Source organism: Aulonocara stuartgranti, assembly GCF_965226115.1.
Source record: "Aulonocara stuartgranti genome assembly, chromosome: 1".
NCBI classification, from domain to species: Eukaryota; Metazoa; Chordata; class Actinopteri; order Cichliformes; family Cichlidae; genus Aulonocara; species Aulonocara stuartgranti.
The window spans coordinates 10,726,524-10,740,506 of record NC_138939.1 but is presented as its reverse complement, the minus strand read 5'-3'; the positions used below and the strand labels follow the sequence as shown (position 1 = coordinate 10,740,506).

Genomic DNA, 13,983 nt, shown 5'->3' with positions numbered 1-13,983 from the left:
TAGAGATAAGATTAAACATGCTTGCACTCTGTTATAACTAGCTGGGCCAAAAGAGAAAAAAAACAACCACCCTCAGGGTATAACCACGTGAATTGGTTTGAGTATAACTTTGATTACTCATGATAAATTAACTCTACATGTTGTTGTGTTTATGAACAGGGAGTATGGAACCATTGATGATGTAGACATCGATCTTCATATTAACATCAGTTTCTTAGATGTGAGTCTTCACTGGAAACACCTCCTCTGATTTTGCCTATTACTATTCTAATATTGACAGTTTGCAAAGTAAAATGCATCATAAAATCATAATCTATTTATATTACAAGAAATGTCTTTAATTAGGATGCTAACTCTGCATATTTGTGTGTCTGTGCCCGACTCAGGAGGAAGTTGCGACGGCATGGAAAGTTATCAGAACAGAACCAATTATTCTGAGACTTCGCTTTTCTCTTTCTCAGTATCTCGATGGACCCGGTGAGTAAAGATGTCACTGTGGATGTTGGTTTTCTGGAAGGGACTTTGTATTTGTGCTACTCAATGAGTGTGAGAGATGAGTACATTGTGCGCCGTACAAGAGGGAGAATGGGGGGGAAAAACAAACACAGTTTGTGTCTATCTGTACACTATGTGTAATAATATTAGTCATCTTTATTTAGAGCCGTCAGTAGAAGTGTTCCAGCCGTCAAATAAAGAAGGTTTCAGCTTGGGCCTGCAACTTAAAAAGTAAGTGATGTCATCTCTTAAATTTGGGACCTAAAAAACATCTATACCTGTACCATTGTGAGCAAGAGCTGCAGAAACATTTCAGTTAGTTTCAGTAGCTTAGTTTAACGTAATAGTAATATTTAGTTTATGAGAAGGTATATTTGGCGCCGATTGAAAGAGAAAATTAGCGTCTTCCTTCCTCACTGTCATATTATCACAGGATCCTGAGCACATTCACCTCACAGCAGTGGAAGCACCTTAGTAATGAGTTTCTCAAGGCCCAGCAGGAGAAGAGGCACAGCTGGTTCAAAGCCGGAGGGACCATCAAGAAGTTCCGTGCCGGGCTCAGCATCTTCTCCCCCATCCCAAAGTAGGTATCTCTCTCACACTTTAGCTTCACCATTGGTAAATGACACTGGAATCCCGAGTAAGATTTAATTTCTGATTTCTGTCTTTTTTTTTTTTTCATTCAACACAAATGCATGTTTGCTTTCTGTGTAGTCTGTTTGTACTTTTGTTATTTACTGACATAATATAGGCATAGTGATGGAAGACATTGACTTTTTTGAGAACATGTCAAAGCTGATTCAGACTGTAGTGGCAAGTGCTAATATGCTATGTTTCTCCAGTTAATTATCAAAGTTAGTTATCAGTCTTAGACAGTAGGAAATAAGCATATCTGCCAAAATAAAAACAAAGCTGAAAGCACAAATCATAAATCATATGCAACTTAAGGTTTCATGATATAAAATACTGTGCGCACCTAAAGTTTAATGATTCATTCTCTACCTACGTTCATAAACAGGATAAATACACCATATAAATACTACAAACTATTAGGTGAACTATAGCAAAAAAGACAAACAGGAATGGTAGCTCTGACTCAGCATTGTGAAGACTGACTGAAATTCAAGCTTTGACAAGCACAACCAAATTCCCCTTTGGGTAACTACAATTTTTGGCTTCTGACTTCCTCAGACATTCTTTGACAGTTATTGGTGCATAGGGATTAAATCCCAGCCCACTCAGTGGAGGTCAGCTCCTCTAACTACTAGCCTGTCTTGACATCCTCAAAACTTGACAAGTCTCACGTCAAGGTGGTTCATTGATTATATACTGAGAGCAATGGTAGAAGTCAACACTGGCTCTTGCAGGTAACAGTTAGTGACTTGAGCTGCTGCCAGATTTCAGTTGTCAGAGCTAGTATTACCTGTTAGTACATGTGAATCACTAGAGCAGAGTGTGTACTTCTTTAGAAGATGTCACTATAAAATTGTCCAAGCCTATAGTCGACAAGTATATTACAGTCTAGATCATATATTATTATAGATAATATGATATTTAAAATGAGATTACTCAAAATTAAGATTTTGTTGTTAGCAGCATCATAGTAATACCAAAATGTGTTCTTTAACCTTAAAATCGAAATCCTTTGTGCTCTGAATCATATCCCCTTTGAAACTCTGAATGACAGCTTTCTTTGTATTTTGGTCTCTGTCAGGTCTCCAAGTTTTCCTCTGATTCAAGACACAGTTTTAAAAGGGAAGCTGAGTGTCCCTGAGCTGAGGGTGACGCGCTTAATGAACCGCTCGATCTCCTGTACCATGAAGAACCCTAAAGGAGAGCTATTCAGCTATCCACCAAATAGCCAGGTCAGAGCAAGTCTCGATAAATCAACACCCAAATGTGAAATACCTTTCAGTTAAAATGCTGACTTGTGTAAATTTTACTCCTTTCCCTCTTTCTCAGTAAATATATATTTTAACTGTCACATGTCAAGTTTTGGTTGCAGTGTTTAACCCACAACTCTGAGGCTCTTAACTTTACTTTCTTTCCACTCAGAAAAGTTCTGTTGTAGAAACCCGTAATGTTTGAAGTTAATATTTTAAGTACTGTAATTCTGGAAATTGTATGTGGTGAAATGCTGTTATTAAGAAATTTAAGTTTTTGTTGTTTTTGTTTTTATGTCTTAATCCGCTGTGATTCACTCTGACCCCCTTCTCAGTCACCCGCCACCTGCACTGTACCCACCTGAGTCTTTCCCTACCCTTACCGTAACATGGCTGGTGCGCCCTTTCCCATAATGCTTTGTCTTCACTTGACTCATCAGACTGTGGCTGTCCCAGCGGCCAGGGCCCCAGCGCAGATTACCACGAGGCAGCTGATTGAATTGTTTTTCTCATCCCAGGCGGGCGGCCACTGCAAGAACATTCCTACCTTGGAGTATGGCTTCTTAGTGCAGGTTAGAGCTCAAAAAGATGTCATTCCACTTACAAAGCCACTTCTACATTTTGTCTCAGTCATAGCTAAGAAGAAAGTAAACTAATTACCTGAGCATTAAAATACCACATGTTGTTTGAATGACTTAAAAATAAAAAATAATACCTGGTGAGTAATCTATAAATGGCTTCTGGGGATTTCATCATTGTTAGGTGTGAACCCACACCATACAGTCTGTAGATTCTATTAGCTCCTAGTATTGTGCAAATGATTGTTGAGCTCTAAAATGTAATGTTATTCTAGGACCCAAAACCATGGCATTGTAACAACTTTGCCAAAATAGCATTCCTTTGAATGGCAGTGCTGAAGGTGACAATTAATTCAGAATTAAACTGCTTTTCCCCCCAAACAGATAATGAAGTACTCAGAACAGAGGATCCCCACACTTAATGAGTACTGCGTGGTTTGTGACGAACAGCATGTCTTTCAGAATGGATCCATGCTGAAGGTACCAGAGGCAAATAAGAGAAACACATAGATGTATAAGTAAGAGATGCAGAAATATGAACCCTCATATAAGTGGAAAAAATATCAGTAACTTGAAACATGATCTATGATTTTTTTTTTCTGTCAGTAATATACATATGCATATTTCTGGTTGAAGATTTTCTTGCTTACTTAATACTAGAGTAAGCAAATGGGAAGATTGTGTGAGTCAATGTACCTTTTTGTGTATGGGTAGTAGATTTCGAAATAGGTGTAGTTTAAACTTTGTTTATTCATGCAGCCTGCTGTGTGCACAAGGGAGCTGTGTGTGTTCTCTTTCTACACTCTGGGTGTAATGTCTGGAGCCGCAGAGGAAGTGGCCACCGGGGCAGAGGTGACCACAACACTTCGACAGTATATCAAATAATGCACATTATTTGGATTTTATAGTCCATTCCTTTAGATATTAGATAAAAGTGCTGAAATATAGATAAGAACAAAAATACCAATGTCAACATTTTGATCCAATTCTGATTACCTGTAGCTAATATGTGTTATTGGAAAAAACACAATTTCACTCATCAGCATAAACTGAAGGCACAAAATATAAATATATAATCCATCTCTTCCCAGGTCGTGGACCTTCTTGTAGCTATGTGTCGAGCTGCCCTGGAGTCTCCTCGTAAGAGCATCATATTTGAACCTTACCCTTCAGTTGTTGATCCCAACGACCCCAAGACTCTTGCCTTTAATCCAAAGGTCAGCATCCTCACTACATTTCTAAAGATCATATTTAATTCCATCATGACATTTAATTTGAAAAAGACATACTGCATGCTTAAAAACAAACTTCTGCCATCAGAACAAACTAAAATTATTGTTACAATTCATTTTTCTATATCATATATTTCAAACTAATGATTAAACCTAAGACCTGTATGTCTCCAGTGATTTTAGATTTCTGTATGTTGTTCTCTCTCTTACTGCATACAATGGATGTTTGGCTCAACCGGTGAACACAGAAGAAGAATTATGAAAGACTACAAAAAGCACTGGATAGTGTAATGTCCATTCGGGAAATGACCCAGGTACAAGAAGGAGGTGGGCGGGAAAGAAAGGCCATAATAGTAGAGTAGCTTTTTTTTTCTAAATGGGTTGAAAGGCATGTAAAAAAAGAAAAAAGAAAAAGAAATGCAGATAAAAATAGCATCCCAATGTCTTTGGAAGTAGGCTTTTGTATCGAGATTACTGACAATGTCCGTTCACATTTTATTTTAATTTAAGGAACTGTGCTGTTTAATCTTCATGGATGCAGTTTTGTTAATCAAAGTGGTAGCATGGTCTTCTCCATGCTACATTTGTTTACCCACTTGTTACCTACTGTGGTTGGAGTGCATCTATAAGATGATATCCTTATCTAATATTCACATCACAAGTAAAAGCTTACTCATTTGTTTTGGCATTTTTTCCAGGGTTCATATCTGGAGATTAAGAAACAGATGGACAAACTAGACCCTTTGGCCCATCCCCTGCTACAGTGGTGAGTAAAGACAATCCGTTGTGCTGTGTGTTTTCACCTTCTGGTATTATCTACATCACCTCACTGTCATATTGCCATGGGATACTTGGACACTTGAAAAAAAAGGAAGCATCTTCAGTGGTGTGTTGTTTTTACTTTGACAAGTCAAGATGTCTGCTGTGAGTAGTATTAACACGATGCTATTATGATACGATATAGTTTATATACATATTTGAATCTCTTCTCTATGTTTCTACAGGATTATTTCCAGTAACAGATCTCATATCGTCAAGCTGCCTCTCAGTAGGGTAGGAAACCAGAGCAATATTGCCTTATGTCCCTTCTATAAACATTTTTGAATGCTATATTGTGTAATTTGATACGTACTCATTCCCTGTCCACTTGTCTCTGACATTCTCTCGTCTCAATGATCTCACCGTAACAGCAACTGAAATTCATGCACACCTCCCACCAGTTCCTCCTGCTCAGCAGCCCCCCAGCCAAGGAAGCTCGTTTTCGCACTGCCAAGAAGTTATACGGCAGCACTTTTGCCTTCCAGTGAGTTACATTTCCATTATTTAACATGTTGTCAGTAAATGAATTTAAAATTTTAAAGCCTTTAATGCTTAAGAAGTAAAACCATTTAGGCTGTGCTGAAGTATCAGAAAACACTTAGTGGTTATTATATTTATAAGCGTGTGGCTGGTGGGAAATATTTTCTGAGGAATCAAATTCTTTTAATAATTGATGTCAAATCAAGCATAGCTGCTAAAATGAATGCATACTTTAGCTTTGGAGCGCTATACTTTGCAAACATGAACATGTCTCAGTGTAACACCTGGTCATTATGCATTTGCTGAAAGGGGCCACTTTAGCAGATTTTTATGGAACCATAACAAATAACAGCACAGAGCAATGGTCATTCTCCTGGACTGAGAAACCACCTTTCTTAGCCAGCACATGGAGCCAGCAATATCTATGAGATACAGATTTGTACTGTAGCAGATGGGGCTGTGCTGAATATTTTAGATACTCACAACCCATCTGGGCACGTGCAGGGTACAACTGATTCACCAACAGGGCTTACAGTCTTTCTGCATGATGGTTCCTACTAGAAATTTAATAATCAGATAACAATAAATGCCAAATGCTTAATTTAGCCTGACTGCAAATTTTTTTTAGATTGATATAAATAGAAACATGACTTTTTGAAAAAAAAAAAAGAGAGACCATCTCACATATAAAGGAATTAAATGGCACTTGCCTAATGGTTCTCAAATCACCAAATAATATATTTGAAAAAAATCAGTAGAAAAGTAACCTTATACTGGGTCATGATTACTGAAAATAGATGTTGTTGCTGAGATTCGTGTATTTTGGTGTTTTGAGCAGCAGAATCTGGCTTCATCATATTCAAGTGAAATCCGTACAGCTGATATTTGCAAAACTTATCAACTAACACCAAAACAATCCAGATGGATAAACAGCACCACTAGTCAGCTCAAAAACACAGAGATTTGATTTGGGGGTGAACTGTTCTTTTAATTATGCTCAAAGGCTGATTAGTTAAAAATATTTAAAAAAAACTACTTGCCCGTGTTTTAAGGCTTAATTAACCAATATAAATCTGGAAGATTGTGATGTTATCTTTTCTTTTAACGAATTAAGTTGTAGATTTTGTAGAATGTTAAATTATTAAAAACCAAAAGATTTATAGCTTGTTTAACCCTTTCTTTTTAAAATTAAAAAAAAAAATCCTCTTATGCAGTAATTTACATGGTGATAAATGCAAGTATATTCAGCATCCAGTTGCTCATCCCTGTTGCTGCTCTCTCTTGCCAGTAATAACCTTCAATTACCCAGTTCATGAAAAATGATGAATTTTAAAATAGAAAAACTATAAGATTAAATATTTTGTGATAACATATTTTACAAAGATCTTTATGAAAAGATAGCAAAATATTTATTTTTGTTAATTTTTTTCCAGTGTTGAACAGCAAAGATCGAGCCAATACGAAAAAGAAAAGCGATTCCATGCTATTACACTGTTATATTCACATGGTATTTGTTTTATCTTCTTATCTCTCCCTCTCTACACTTGCTCTAGTGGTTCCCATATAGAGAACTGGCACTCTGTTCTGAGAAATGGACTAGTCAATGCCTCTTATACCAAACTGCAGGTATGTAACCCTGGCAGTTAGCTGGAAGCATCTCCTATCGGACAGCAAACCTGCCCTTGCACAAAGCAGGCTCGCTGTCCGGCTGATTCATTTTCACAGTTAATGGATGCCAGCTTCCTTTTCATCAGCTTTGCAATTGGCATTTTAGCAAGCAGGGCACACTAGGAGATTTTCCTTGCCAGCGTCAGCCTCTTTCTGCCTTCTCTGCTGGCAACAGCAGACAGCATGTCCCTTCCTGTTGTGGGACAAAGGAAATGGGCTGTGGTGTCAGCTGAGAGCCTGTGTGCCCTGTTGGGGTCAACCATCTAGAGCACTGAGTAGGTTAGATCTGTATTTAAAGGACGCAGAGGACAAGTTCTGTGGCAGTGAGTACAGCCTTCAACAGAGTGAATAGGGATCTCTTTTGAAAGGTTAGTAACTGTCACTACTCTTTATATACTCAAAAATATTTTATATAAATCATTCAAATGTTTATAGAAAACTTGTTAATACCAAAGTGGAACAAATGACCATATAAGAACTATAGAGTTTCCCAGGAAAGAAGGGCATACCACCTATCCCAATTATATTTGTGATTTTTTTTTAAATTCTTATTAATTTCCACATTTGTTCTCACTTTTATTTTGTTGTAGTTGTAATCAATCTGGTCTTTCATAGATAATTCTTAAATAATACAAGGGAAAAGATTTGATCTTCAGAGAGAACAGACTGTCTCATTTGCACAATACAGCTGATAAAGACTGCTGCTCGGGAGAGACTCAGGCTTGTCCTGAAAATAGATTAAACACAATTAAATCTGAAATCTCAAGGATCTTTCAGCCATGATTGCTCTATCGTGCTGATGTGTTTCATTTATGCCTTCTTTATTCTCCAACTTTTTGAAGTCTTCATCTTTGATCTTGCTTTGGTGCTCGTCTGCCTCCCCCTTCTCTCTATTTCACCTTGAGCATTGACACTCTTCCTCTGTCATTGTGTTTCACAGCAGGAGGAGGAGGATGACTGAATCTGCCTTTAGCTCCAGCCATCACACAAAATCTCTTGTCTCTTGTTCCTTTTCATTTCTTCCAGATGTGCAATGTCCTGACTGCTGTCTCCCTCATGCATTCCCAGTCAAGTGGCTCTTTGTTCTTCCTCTTAATTTGACTCTCAGTCGTTACACATGTGGCCCTTCTGTTTTCCTCCCGGCAGACATTGCAGAGAGAAGGCTCACCTTATAATCAGTTATCTTTGTACTTTGCCATCTTTCCATTTATGTCTACATTTCAAGTTTCATGCAAGTATTATTTGAATACCTGGACGCTTATGCAAAAATTCAAAGCACAAAAATCAAGAGTATCACTTGATCTCTAATGCATAATGTTGAAAGAAGTTAGCAGGTGTAACTGTATATGAATTGCTTCAGATTCCTGGAACAATCTCTCTCTTTGACGCTTTCTTCTTTGCAGAATTTGGATTTGCACTTTGCATGTGTGGGTGTATTTAGTATGCTTGGTTGTTGAGGGGAACTGTCACATCCATTTTAAAATCATTGACATTCACAGGCTATTTTGAGTACAGTTGATCTGAGATGAATTTCACTGTATGTGTTAGCATTTCCAAGTGTACATATGTGTGTGTAAGGCTGTCCTGTGCACATGCTCAGTGACCCTTCCTTCCTGCTCTTTTCAAACCCAAGCTGCATGGGGCAGCGTACGGAAAGGGCATCTATCTGAGCCCCATCTCCAGCATATCTTTTGGATACTCAGGTAGGAACGGTTCATCACCATTCAGACCCCTGTGCCCCCACCCCCACCCCCCTTGCTTTTTCCACCATGTTCACCGAGTAGCCTTTGTGTTTGCCACATGGCCTAATTGACATCGTGGAACACTCCATTTTCACTTGTGGGTGCCTGCCATGTTATCCTGTTGTGCTGTACTGTGTTTCCATTTTTGGGTGCTGGGTCTCGGGCCTCTGAGCTTCTGTGCCACCTGCCATGCCATGCTTCATGTTGTGGCTGTATAAAAATAGGTTTGTCATTGGATTTGTGTGTTTTCACATTTTTTGGTTTTCATCTGGCTTTGCCTTTGTCAGTTGAGGGTTGCAAAGATGTTTCAAGGCTTATAGATTTTGCTGGCAATAATAAGGACTTCAGCACAGTGTGTTCCTAGTGGGGGCCAGCTATTAACATATGCTAACTTGGAGAATGGATGTGGAATTCTTAAAAGAAAGCAAAACGCTTAACAGATGTTACAGTTTTTGACATTACATCTACTTGGTTTTATTTTCCCAGCTAATTTTCTAAGTACAAATCTTTTTTTTTAATTATAGGCACAGTCTAAAACAAGTACTGTTTGAACTGTTTATCAATACTGAAAATGAATATTTGTTTTTTTACTTGTTTTCCATGTAGCATGTATTTGGTACCATTTAGGGCAGTGAATTTTATATTAAAGTCGGACCTGTTGACAAGGACATCAAAAGTTCACCAGAGAAAGTTTTTTGTTTCTTTTTTTCCCCACATATTGGTTGAGTTGAGGTAAAGTTGTTCTGACTGTTTTTATTTGTTGTGTGCTGCTTCTTGCAGGAATGGGGAAAGGACAGCACCGCATGCCCACCAAAGATGAACTAGTGCAGCGTTACAACCGCATGAACACTATACCACAGGTGAGGGACAGTGAAGAGTCAGTTTTATTATACTGATCTCTTAAAAGATCCGATTTCTTTTTAAAATAACATTGATGGTTAGATGAGAGTTGGTTTCCAAAAGGCAGTTTGCATTTTTTGACGTTTTTCATGCTTTAAACACTTGTATCGTCACCTTGAACCTGCCTGTGGCGAACCATATAATTTCAGTATTTCTAAACATTAATTATTTGTCTTTTGGATGCTTCAGTTACATCATCGCCTTTTCTGTAACAACTAATTGAGTGATGTTTGCTTTTCAACAGAGCCGTCCTATCCAGTCAAGGTTTCTTCAGAGTCGAAACTTGAACTGTATTGCTCTTTGTGAAGGTAATATTATGTAGGAGGCGTAATATTATTGGTAGATGGGTTAAACTGAGTCACATCATTATAGCTTTTAAGAAATAAATTAACTACAGACTAAATGTGACATGATGTAACAACTAATACACACATTTTTGATATTTTCTACTCAACCCTTTTCAAACTTCACAAACCTTGATAAAGTAAAATACAAATAGAGTCCTATTACAGACTAAAAGATATTATAATGCAATTGCTCTTGCTATGAAGTCATGGCAATATGATCACTGCTATTATTAAAGGAGACAATAAAAATAAAGATTTAGATTGCATCACTTAGAATAATAAGGCCATTTAGCACTTAGGCTATAATACATTTTATGCTGTATCAGATAATTCCAAAACAACAGCAACACTACAATCAAAGCAGAACAAGAAGCACTGTTGTTACAGTTTACAATTTCTAATAACGTTCCTTTGATAAAACACAGTTCTCTGATTTTAACAGTTATCACATCAAAGGATCTGCAGAAGCATGGAAACATCTGGGTGTGTCCGGTTTCTGACCATGTCTGTACTCGCTTCTTTTTTGTGTAAGTATTTCAGTAACTTTCAGCGCCTTTATAATTTCAACTGAATTCTTGGAATTATTACAAAATCGAGTTGGCATACCCATCTAATTTTGTCATTGTCACTCTTGAATGCATCGTTGGTGTTTTTATGTTGTTTTGTTTTTTCTCGTTTTTTAATCTGCTACACTGCGTAAAGATGCAGGTGATTTAAAGATCGGATCAAATAGCAGATTTTATCAATATGTTCTCTGTTTTCTGAGTTAGAAAATAATTTTTAGATTTCTTACAGTCTAACTCAAATGACAGCTAAACATAAATGAACTCTTGTGCTATGTGTGTGCTTATTCTTATTTCCAGAATGGAGAGTGTGGTTAGAATAAAAACAGAAAGATGTCAGAACTCCTAAAATCATTTTTCCTTGCTCCCCAGACAGGAGCATCAAGCCAAACCTCAGTTGTTCCCTTTAAAGGCCTATTTTCTTAACACCTCGATTAAATCTTAATCTTAAAATGAAATAAGGTAAACTATATTTGGAAAAACTGAACATGATTTAATGAAATACAGAGTTTTAGTTTTTAATTATTTGGGGATAAGAGTCTGGTAGGGCAGGACACCCTGGAGTCTAGACACTAGTGATGGTAGAGATGAAGCAGGTGGAGACTTGGATAAGCAGCTCTGGCCAGGTGAAGATGAAGAGGAAGTGGATTGCATGAATCTAAGTCTGAAAGGCAGAATGACAGAAACTCACTAAGATTTGAAGTGTATGTAAAAGTGGCTTGCAGAAGGAGGGAAAGAAAAATATTAGGCCTGATTGATGACAACAGAATTTAATTTGACAGCGTGGGAATGCGGAAGTGATGTAAATAGACGAGCAGCCCTGCAGGCAGAAGAATGAATACAGGTCTTCCTTATTAAAGCTGCGCTTAAGCACCATTAAGTTGGGCAGTTATATCCAAAATAAAGTGCAGTAGAAAGGGCAGGGACGTTATCAAGACCAGGTGTTAAGCAGAAATATAAAGTATTCTCTCTATGCGCAGATATGAGGATGGCCAAGTAGGAGATGCTAACATCAACACCCAAGAGCCTAAGGTGCAGAAGGAGATCATGCGTGTGATTGGGACCCAGATCTACTCGAGCTAATGGAGGTTCACCAGCAGTGTTTGGATCCATACGTTTCTCTGTGGAAGGCACACAGGCAGGCAGACAGTTTTAGCGAATGTTTTCAGCTGGGCTGTCCTCAGGCTTGATAATGAAGGATGAGGGAGCTCTTAAGCACATTATTTCAGAAGTTGCTTTGTTCTGGTCTCCTTGTTTTCTTTTCCCCCCTTTTTCCAAATTGTTACACCTTACATGGTCATTTAATCTACAGTTAGGCTTAATTGGGGTAATGTCTTCTTTTCTCAGTTCATATCATTAAAACAAGTGAAGAAAAATGGCAGTAGTCATCGGATATATTATCAACACACACTCTTCTGACCTTGGTTTCTTTTTTGCTGCATTTTTACTGATCCTTTGAACTCTTCATCTCCATTTATTTATTTATTTCTCTCTGTGAATATATAGTAAAACAAATAACCATTCCAAATGATAATTGTTCCCTTTGTGGCAAACGAGTAAGTGATGGATTTACATACACATGGAATTTTTTATTTTTTTATTTTTGTGTTTGCAAAGTCTTTATCCCTTTTCTTATTATACAGTGTTCTTTCAGTAATGGTATGAATTATTGTGTGTGATATGTTTAGCCCCTGAGCAGCAAGTATTGCTCTGTTGTTTCATCCCCGCATACTCAATGAATTTCCCAGAATCCAAAACACGAGGTGTTGGTGTGGTTTATACTCAGATCACATACACATTAAGCACTTTGCTTTTGATGTGGGGGTTTACCATGATTAGAATTTTTCACAGAACAATTAAGACAGTTTTGATTAAGGATGCACTTTAAATCTTTAGAACCCCCAAATGTCAGAGCTCTAAAAAAAAAAAAAGCTTTGTTCTCTCTGGAAAAATTAGTGACAAAAAGGACAAATGTAATAAAATTTCCTCAAGGATTCATATATTGAAAAATTTGCTGTTAATATTTTTATGAAATTAAGACATTGGCACTGTTTTTGCTCATTTTAAATGAATTCAGTTTATTGTTTTGGTAAAGATCTGTTTCTCTTCCTTTCATTTCACAATTATGATAAAGTGGACAGTGTTTTGTTGTGATGACTTACCGCTCCATCAAGGTTTTGTCTTTGTTCCTGTTTTGAAGAATAATGGGATTTGTAGTTCTTCAACACAAACAGTTATTTCAAGCATTTAAAAACCCAGTGGGGTGACTTTGGTTGTCAGGTTTGACCTTCAAAAACAGCAATATGCAGCAAAATATATAGGTGAAATTATACACATTACTCTTGTCTCACTTGATGGAAAAGAATGTTGATCAGATGTCATATAACATGTTACATCAACTACTTGAAGTTTGTTTTCTGTTTAAAAACTACCACAGTCTGTCATATACCCCTTTTTAAGTAGTCTTTACTACTTAAACATCAATGAATATCTCAATTTAAAATGAATATTTTTGTCTATGAACTACACTGACCAGTGGATCCACAAACAAAATCACCTGTACAAAAAATCATGGACAGTTTTCTAACTACAAACATTATCTAGTCCAGGTGAGCTCAAGTCCTTCTCACCCCTAACGCAATTGAGACTGGATATTATATAGAGGTGCATGAATGTGCAACTCTTTGGTTTCACGTTGGAGAATGGCAATGTTGTATAGCTAAACAAGTTTATCAGTTAGTCATGTACTGTATGTATGTATGTGTGGCTTTGTATTTTCTTGACATTATAATAGACATTGCACTTACTCAGCGTTCGCCTAAACTGGACAATTTGACTGTCCTTGGGCCTGCAGTAGACGGGAAGTGGTGAAAAAGATATGATAAAATAAATGTTAATGGAATCAGCAAGACTAAAATATCCAACATCTTAACTGTGTTTGTACTAAGATGGATTTTGTCTTCTGAAACTGACCACTGAATGGACTTGTGGGGCACAAAAACAAAACAGATTGTACATAAGGACACTGGAGAGCTTGTTGAAATGTATTGCCCAGAAAAAGATGGACACATACAGCTGACCCACTGTGGGACTTGGGACTCTTCTAACAGCTGATGCCTGTTTTTGCCAAGACACTGAGTGTCTCTGAGAGTCGTTTCTCTCGCTGACTGTAACTGGTGAGTAATGTTTTTGACGATGATGTTATGACAGTGATGGTGATTATGATCGAGATGAAAGGGGGCGATGCAGACAAAAAAATAAAAAATAAAGCCTGGT

The 13,983-nt window shown here is 37.4% G+C and overlaps 1 protein-coding gene across 9 annotated transcripts in view; it reads left to right on the top strand.

Annotated features, from left to right (window-relative positions):
- The window catches only part of LOC309710820 (protein mono-ADP-ribosyltransferase PARP6), a 21,632-nt gene extending 7,649 nt beyond the window's left edge, over positions 1-13,983 (top strand). For 7 of the 9 annotated variants that reach the window (XM_082540621.1, XM_082540619.1, XM_082540618.1 and 4 more), the window contains 19 exons: positions 160-220; positions 387-477; positions 660-726; positions 929-1,078; positions 2,210-2,360; positions 2,819-2,950; positions 3,341-3,436; positions 3,716-3,808; positions 4,048-4,173; positions 4,437-4,502; positions 4,887-4,954; positions 5,193-5,241; positions 5,379-5,491; positions 7,041-7,113; positions 8,789-8,858; positions 9,678-9,757; positions 10,042-10,105; positions 10,587-10,671; positions 11,688-13,983. In XM_082540621.1, the coding sequence (XP_082396747.1) occupies positions 160-220; positions 387-477; positions 660-726; positions 929-1,078; positions 2,210-2,360; positions 2,819-2,950; positions 3,341-3,436; positions 3,716-3,808; positions 4,048-4,173; positions 4,437-4,502; positions 4,887-4,954; positions 5,193-5,241; positions 5,379-5,491; positions 7,041-7,113; positions 8,789-8,858; positions 9,678-9,757; positions 10,042-10,105; positions 10,587-10,671; positions 11,688-11,790 (1,738 nt within the window). In that variant the 3' untranslated portion in view covers positions 11,791-13,983. Of the gene's footprint in view, positions 1-159; positions 221-386; positions 478-659; positions 727-928; positions 1,079-2,209; positions 2,361-2,818; positions 2,951-3,340; positions 3,437-3,715; positions 3,809-4,047; positions 4,174-4,436; positions 4,503-4,886; positions 4,955-5,192; positions 5,242-5,378; positions 5,492-7,040; positions 7,114-8,788; positions 8,859-9,677; positions 9,758-10,041; positions 10,106-10,586; positions 10,672-11,687 lie in introns of those variants that run through there. The other 2 variants (XM_082540623.1, XM_082540625.1) reach the window with 2 other exon arrangements.